At 37.2% G+C, this 8660-nt stretch overlaps 1 protein-coding gene across 1 annotated transcript in view; it reads left to right on the forward strand.

Moving 5' to 3' along the window:
- The window catches only part of LMBRD1 (LMBR1 domain containing 1), a 131405-nt gene that overhangs the window by 8759 nt on the left and 113986 nt on the right, over positions 1-8660 (forward strand). Inside the window, exon 3 of the mRNA XM_017859762.1 lies at positions 7369-7429. Coding sequence (XP_017715251.1) covers positions 7369-7429 — 61 coding nt within the window. The remainder of the gene's footprint in view (positions 1-7368; positions 7430-8660) is intronic.

Below are 8660 nucleotides of genomic sequence, written 5' to 3' on the forward strand. Positions count from 1 at the left end.
TATTAACTATAAAAATTTAGGGTGCTTGTTTTAATACATGTGCCCTAAAATAAAAAATATGGCTGTAGTTAACACACTTACTTTATATTTGTTAAATCTAAATGTTACACCAATATTTAGAAGGGGAAAAAAATCTGTTAAAGTTTTTCCCTCTACTTTTTAAAACTTTGTTTCATTATTAGGATATTAGTTATTCATCAATTGTTGGTTCTCTTTTTTTTCTGCTTTTGTTTTTTTGAGGCAGAGTTTCACTCTTGTTGCCAAGTTTGGAGTGCAATGGTGTGTTCTTGGCCCACTGCAACTCTGCCTCCCGGGTTCAAGCAATTCTCCTGCCTCAGCCTCCTGAGTGTCTGGGATTACAGATGCACACCACCATGCCCGGCCAATTTTTTGTGTTTTTAGTAGAGATGTGGTTTCACCATGTTAGCCAGGCTGGTCTCGAACTCCTGACCTCAGGTGATCCACCCGCCTTGGCCTCCCAAGGTGCTGGGAGCCCCTGTGCGCCCCTGTGCGCCCCTGTGCGCCCCTGTGCGCCCCTGTGCCTGGCCTTTCCTACTTTTCATTACTAAGTTGTCTCTAGTTCTGTTTGTTTGTAGCTTAGATAATGTATCAGTTTTTTCTTGGTGGTTTTGTTGATACCTTGAAACATTCTGTGTGTCTGTGTTTTCCCTTCTCATTTTGGGGGGCTTGGTGAGGATTAGTGCAATTCACAAGTTTTTATTTGAAACTGGACTATGCTGATTCTCAAAAAGTAGAACTGAAAAAAATTTTGAAAACATTTTCCAAACTCTAGGCAATAGTTTTTTCCCAAAGTTATTGGCTGAATTCAGGTGCCTAGTGAAATATAAGTTTAAGTATTTAAGAATTAATCCTTCAAACTTCATGCCACAATTATAAATGTAGTCAGAGTAAAAAGGATGCCAACGTGGTTTTAGTCTATTCCAACCTTATTTGTAAAGATAAATGTACAAGTTGACATTGTTTTCCATGATGAATGCTAACGTATACTAATATTTACAATGTGCATTTTAAATTCCTAAATGAATATATGCATTTTCTAACTTTCTCTGCTTCCACCTCAAATATTTTGAAGCCTCTCTCTAATTATGGACTTGGCTTGCAAAGTATAATGATTTGAAACTCCACATATCAATGATTGCTAACATTTTTCTTAAAAACAGAAGGTGCCCAGACTTTTCTGTGAGCAGGCAGTCATTGCTAGTTTCTTTATTTTTGTTTTAGTTAACCCTCCTATAATTTTCTCTGCCTTCTTATGGCAGGGGTATGTTATTATGCCTGAGTTGTTTCTGTTGACCTTTCTTTCAACATATGGCATTTTTAATAATTTTAGCTAGATAATTTGTTTCTAGCTTTTTTCTAAAATAATTAACTTTTTAGATAACAAAAAAGAACCTTTTAGAGTACAGCTGGAAGTGCTCTCTTTAACAGTCTTTGATAGTTGGCCAATAACATTGGATGGGGATATACATGAAATATACTGATCCAATGGGAAAAAAAAAAAAGAAATTGACACTAATATGAATAAATATTCTTTCTTTTATACAACACGTAAAAATAAAAAATTTAGTTAATATTAAGGTATGTCATGAAAACATTTAATGTTTTGGTGCTTGTTCACATCTTACTCCTGTTCCCTAATTATGAATATCTTTATGGCCTGTTATTAGATGTCTGGGCTAAACTCTACTGCTCCCTCATTCCTAATTTCAGCTGGTGGGAATTGTATCTTAGAACTTTGTGCTTTTTATTGAACCTTAATTATGTTTATTTACTTAATACTAAATATGTAGTATGTGCCTGACAATTGTAGGTACTGGAGATATAAGGCAAATGAGGTTGTTTTTCTTATGGAGCTTAATCTGCAAGGCTAGATCAATAGTCAACAAATAAAATAAGGTCACTTTATAGTGATAAATTCTATGAGGAAATAGATTGATATGAGAGTCTAGTCAGGTTATGAGTGTTTTGGAGAGGGGCAAACCTGCTGAGGTTTCTTGCCATGATACCTGGATGAGGAGCCAATCTAGTAAAGAGCCAGAGGAAGAGAGCCTTTAGGGAGAAGAAGCAGCAAATATAGAGGTCTTTAGGCCGGGATGAACTTGGCTTATTTGGCTGACGTGTGTTGTTGAGGGTTTTGCTTTGGTAAAAGCTGAGATCCAGAATAAGGCAGGAGCCAGATTGTTTATGACTTTTAAGTCATATTAATAAGTTTAGATTTTCTCCTAACTGCAATATGAAGTTAATGTAGGTAAAAGATAAAGGTGACTTGGGCTAGAGTGGTGCTAGTGGAGAGAAATGATTAAAATTGGCATGTATTTTAGAGGCAGAGCTGCTGGGATTTGCTGATAGATTAGATATAGGGGGACAGGTGAAGGAAAAAGAAAATTGGAGCACCAATGCCTAGGTTTTTGTATACCTTAGAGAAATAGGGAAACCTGGAGGAATAAGAGGACATATGCATGTGCACGGGCAAGTGAGGGGGTGTAGAGAAAAGAGTTATAGTTTGGACAGGCTACCTTCAAAGTGTGTACTGTACTATCTATCTAGGTAGAGGTGTTAAGTAGGGAGTTGAAGCTCTGTGAAGAGCTTAGTGCTGGAGAGAAGTATTTGGGAAGCAATATATGGATGAAATCTACAGTTATGGACTGACTAGGAGCTGGGAAGACTGAGTAGTCAGAGAAGCCTTGACATTGGACCGAGGACTGGAGTTCTCTGTTGTGTAGAAGGTCAGCTGAAGGGGAGAATCGGCAACGTGAGAGATAAGAAAAACAGAAGAGGGAGGCTTTATGGAAATCAGAATAATGTGTTTCGGAAAGAAAGAATGATAGCTTTTTCCAGTGGTGTTGAGAGGTGAAGTGAGTGGGGTAGAGAAGTGATTGGTGGCTTTGGTCGGTGGTGACCATGAAGAATAATTTCAGCAGAACAGTAGGGTGGTTAGGTTGAGTGGGTTAGATATGAACAGAGAAGTAAGGAAGAAGTGATAAGGAATGCTGACAACTTTTCAGGAAGTTTTTGTTCTCTAGGAAAGTGAGAAGAGGAGTTAATAGAGGTGTTTTTATTTATAGTGGTTGAGTATCTCTTTGTGTTTAGTAGTTACTAGAATTTGTATACTTTAGAATTCAGTAGAGTGAGGAATTTTCGAGGCATGAGAAGGTATCATTGCAGGTGCAGTTTCCTCCAGAGGATGAGGGTTCTTAAAGTGAAAGGGTTGGGTGTAATAGGAGTATGGGTACTTCAGAGGAAGGAAGGAAGGTCTAGAATTTGGATACAAATGGAGGTAGGTTTTAGATTTAATAGTAAGTTGAGTGAGCTCCTGTCTTGGGACTACATATTATTTTAGAGACCTCTAAGTCAGTATTTCTCAATCATGGACATTTTGCCTTGGGTAATTCTTTGTTATGGGGGCCTGCCCTGTGAATTGTAGGTGTTTAGTGGCATCCTTGCCTTCTTACCTCCTAGATTCCTGTAGCATACTGACTCTGCCCACCATGTCTCTGGACATTGTCAGATGCCCCATGGGGATCAAAATGGCTCCTGAATGAGAACCACTGTTTTTATGGTGAAGTTACCAGGTAAAAGTGAGGAGAATCATGTTGGAGTTTTGGGTTATGCAGCAGGTTTCAAAAGTCAACTTGAAAAATGGGGAATGGAATTTACATATGCGACCAATTACATTGTTGTTCTATGGAATTCATATCCTTGTCTTCTGAAATATTCTTCTTTAATATTCTTTATTTAGTTCTTGATTGTCTCACATTCCTTTGTGTCCTAAATTACTCTGAAGTTCCTTTTAGTTTCTACTTTGAGAGGCAATAGTTTATAAAACATATCAGGGTCATAGTGGTTCCCAAAATTAGAAGGAAAGTTTTACAAACTAAGCTCTCTTGACAATACATCAAGTATCTTGGAGGCAAGAGAATATGTAAAAGCCAAATACACTAATAGTACTTGAGTGATGTTGTATATCTTACACATATTTGTAGCTTTAAAATAGTAACAGCAATACTCTTGTTGCTACAAGAACTGGTGAGGCAAAAGATCCTTATAGAGTAACAGATGCTAGATTTCAATGATTCTTTTGCTTCAAGTTAACCTTCAGACTTTGTATTTTTAATATTTTTTTTGAGATTGGGATTTTGTCCAATTTCAAACTAATTTTTAAGTGATTCTCAGTGGAGACATTACTACCTCCTGGGGCTGTCTTGGAAATTGGTGGGAAGTTTGTATAACATATAATAAGTAAAAAAAGATGGTTGTCATTATTCTCTGGCCCATTGATACATTGTTCTTAATTTGCTCATCTTCAAAATCCTTTTAGGCCAGGCAAGGTGGCTCACGCCTATAAACCTAGAGGCTGAGGCAGGCAGATCACTTGAATCCAGGAGTTCAAGACCAGCCTGGGCAACGTGGTGAAACTCAGTCTCTACAAAAAATACAAAAATTAGCTGGGCATGGTGGTGTGCACCTATGGTCCCAGCTACTTGGAAGCCTGAAGGTGGGAGGATCACCTGAGCCCGGGAAGGTCTAGACTGCAGTGAGCTATACTCATGCCACTGCACTGCAGCCTGGGTGACAGAGTGAGACCCTGTCTCAAAAACAAAACAAAACCCACAAAAATACTTTTAAACTTCTGTTTTGATACAGAAGCAATCACTAAAGAAGCACAGCTCTTAGGAATTGAAGCTTTGATTATGTACATATTCATTTGGATACTTGAATCATTGATGGAAAAATTTTCAATCATTGCACAGAATTCTCCCCAATGCTTTCCCATTCTATGTGGTAAGCACTGCTTACATTTTCTTTTCATTTTTTCTATAATATGTTTGGGTATTTCTTTCATTACTTTTGTTAGACAAAGATTACATGTGTTAAAACTTTTGGTTGTGATTTGTTCTGTTTTCCCCTACTCAAAGTGCTTCATGGATATCTATCTATGCTTGTTTATATAGGTCTCATTGTTTTTAATATCAACATGTTATTCTATGTTATGCATATACAGTAGTAAATTTTACTATTTCTATTCTGGCATTTAGATTGTCTCTAGTTTCATTTTTCTTTTAAAAAATATTTTAAATGACCCTACACCGAATATTGTTGGGTAAAGGACTCTTGGGCAAAAACCAATAAATGTTGCTTGGTACAGGCTCTAATTTACCCTGACAAGGGTCAGCAAGTGCCTCAGGTTCTTTTGTAACTTTACTTATGCAAAGAGAGAAACTCTCCCAAAGTGCTTTAGTAGAGGTATATAACCTCCTAGTCTTTTCTCTCTCTTTTTTTTTTCTTGAGACGAAGAGTCTTGCTCTGTCACTCAGGCTGGAGTGTAGTGGCATGATCTTGGCTTGCTGCAACCTCTGCCTCCCAAGTTAAAGCAATTCTCATTCCTCATCCTTCCAAGAAGCTGGGATTACAGGTGTGTGCTACCACGCCTGGTCTCAAACTCCTGACCTCAAGCAATCCATTTGCCTCAGCCTCCTAGAGTGCTGGGATTGCAGATGTAAGCCACCGTACCTGGCCTCCTAAGAATGGTCTTGCAGGTAGAATAAACACCTTGGATTTGGGTGCCAAGGAATATGAGCTGAGTAGATACAAGTGGTTCACTGAGTGCTAGGACATACCAATTGCTGCACACCTGGAGACTTTGGGTCTCTTAGTCCCGTGAGTAATGGAATTTGGTACAGCTTCTGCTGTGTGGGAAAGGAAGGGCCCACTTGGGCTAGCTTATCGCTTTGTAAGAGCTCCTGAGGTAATTTGTTGGACAAGTAGTATTGTCCAATGAATAAAATATCTGTGTACTAATATCCATCCTAATTTGTGTGAATATTTTTAGGATCGATTCAATAAAGAATGTCTGCATGGTAGACTATCTTAATGTGTAGCAGATGGTTTTCTCTCCACATTTTGACGTTACTGGATGCTATTGTTTTAAATTTTGCCAATAGGTAGGTGAAAGGTTATATAATAGTAGATTTTCACGTTTCATTAGTAAAGGATAGTAATTGGGAAATACCTTCTTGTTGGTCTTTTTCAAATGTGTTTGTGGCCCTAGCTTGTTTTTTCAGATGATTTTTAGAGTAAGTATGTTAATATACTCTACCTCCTAGCACAACGGGATTTCGATTGGTGATATATATTAATTTTAAGATTAATTTGGATAGCAGTTGGTATTTACAATCTTTACATGTGGAAACAGGTGACTTTCCATTTATTAAATTTTTTATATCCTATGATTTATTTTTTGTATGATTAACATAAATTTTCTATTTGGCCTATTAAGGGTTTGTTTGTAGAGGTAAGTTTGGATTTTCTGCATTTTTTGATCTTTTAGACATTTATCAGCAAGAAATTTGTAGCTACTCATTGCTAGAGGTGTTTGTGGACAAAAAAGGAGAAAAGAAAAGAAAACTCCTAAATTATCTTAAGAGAATTAAATATTGATGTGCTTTTTAAGAGCACTTATAGAATGTTGACACTGACTTGAGCTCTTAAAGTGTTTATAAAAAATTGACCTGGATTCTAAATTGTGCTTTATGCTTAATAGCAGTGATAAGTCCTTTAGATTCTCTAGGTTTAATTTTTCACATACACAGAGTTTAGAATATAGGCCAAAAGACTTGACATTGTACCTCAGTTCTGACATTATAGGGTATAGTTTTTTTTTTCTATTGGAAAAGATTAATTTGAATTATATTTTCTAAGTTTAGTAATTCGAACAACACTTATGTGGGATGAATGCAAAGGAGATTAGACTGCTTTTTCTTGTAGGTTTTTTAAAAAAATGTATAATATGCTCAAATATGTTCTTTCTGAAGTACAAATCCGGTTTGTTAATCTCTGCTTAAAATTCATCACTATTTTCCATTGCCTTTAGGATAAAATCCAAAATACTCAGCATGACTCACAAGCCCCTGACATATATGTCCTTCTCTTACCTCTCTCCACCTGCTTTCTCTTACCTTTCCAAAAGCTCAGTTGAATCTATATTTAGCTTCTTGAAGTTCTTTTTCAAACGTTCTGTGTACGTTCTTTTCTCCCTTCTTTCCTTCCTACTATTTTCTCTGTTTCCCTGAGATCATTCTGATCCTCCCAGGATCAGAAGTCATTCCTGATCTTCATTCTGAGTTAGATGCCTTTTGTCTTTGTGTTTTCCCAGAACTGTGTTGTCTTATCTCAGCATTTACATACTGAAATTTATCTGTTGTCTGTCTCTCACTTATTGAAGGCATAGATTGTTTTTATTTGAGTGGATAGATTTTGGAAGTGATATTCAGTTGTATTAAAACCTAACTCTTAGTGTTAGGCAAATGGATGTTTCATTAATATTTCTGTTGTTTCCTTTTATCCTAGGACTGGGCTAATGCTAATGTCAGCAGACAAATTGAGGACACTGTATTATATGGTTACTATAGTAAGTATCTTTCAGTTTCTTTTCCTATTTGGACTGCTAACCAAAATATTGATACGGCTCTGATGGGTGGAGAACCCCAGGTTCTTCCTCTTGGGTCGAATTAGAAAAGAAACGACATGGACACACGTGGAGCAGTTTTAAGGAGCAGGGAGTTTAATAGGCAAGAAAGAAGGGGGAAGAAAGAAAGAAGAAACTCTCCTGTGCAGAGACAGAGGGAGGGCGGCTTCAAAGCCAAGAGAGGGAACCCCACCTGCCATGGATACCAGTCAGGTATATGAAGAGGCTGGAGGAGTCAGTGTTTGATTTGCATAGGGCTCAGGGGATTGGTTTGACCAGGCATGTCATTCACATAGCCTGCAAAAAAAAAAAACGGGCCCTCCCACCCTAGCCTGTTAATATGCAAATACAGGGCACCATGATGTTCTACACAGGTGGGGATATGTGGGGGCGGCCATGTCGCCAGGAACATGTGGGGCAATGGCAAGAAGAAGAGTGCGGGTATTGCCAGGTTTGGGTGGACTCAGTTTCTAGTGGCCTGCATTTGCATGTCAGAGGTTGCCGGCCTGTCTCTAAGAGCCAGGGAAGAAACTTTTCTGGAGATGCTTTAAAAAATGAAAACTTCCTAAGGACCCTTTTCCTCTCTATCTGCCTAAAATAATTTCTTAATAATTCCTACAATATAAAGCTACATACAAACTTTTAATTTTGAAACCACATAGGAGATTTCTGTTTTTTGCAACAGGAATAAATAATATGTATTCATTCTCAAAATCCTGAAACTTCTTTAACCTACTTTGCTTCACTTAGATTAACTTTATAACTCTCTTTGTAGTGGTTAAATCAAGTTACTTTAAATCTCACCTCTCCTTTTATCATTACCAATTTCCCGCTCCTGTTTTCTTGATTTTAAATTTAAATTTTCTAAAATTTTTTTCTAACTATTGCCATTAGTAGACTTCAGTCTCTGGGGAATTTATCCTACCAACTTCATTGTTCTCCACAGAGTCATTTTAATCCTGGGCTTACGGTTGCTTGGCTCCTCCTCCCTCCCTCAAACATCCTTCTCAGTATTAGATTATAAAAGCTTTATAATAATATGAAAGCTAAATGTTTCCAAAATTTTCTCTTTGAATAAATATGAAACTTGTGTTTTATAAAAAAAAACTGTAATTGTTGAGTTAGGAGAGGGATGTCATTTTCTTTTTTTTTTTTTTTTTGGAGACGGAGTCTC

This window comes from Rhinopithecus bieti, unplaced genomic scaffold (genome assembly GCF_001698545.2).
Source record: "Rhinopithecus bieti isolate Rb0 unplaced genomic scaffold, ASM169854v2 scaffold_50350, whole genome shotgun sequence".
Lineage (NCBI taxonomy): Eukaryota > Metazoa > Chordata > Mammalia > Primates > Cercopithecidae > Rhinopithecus > Rhinopithecus bieti.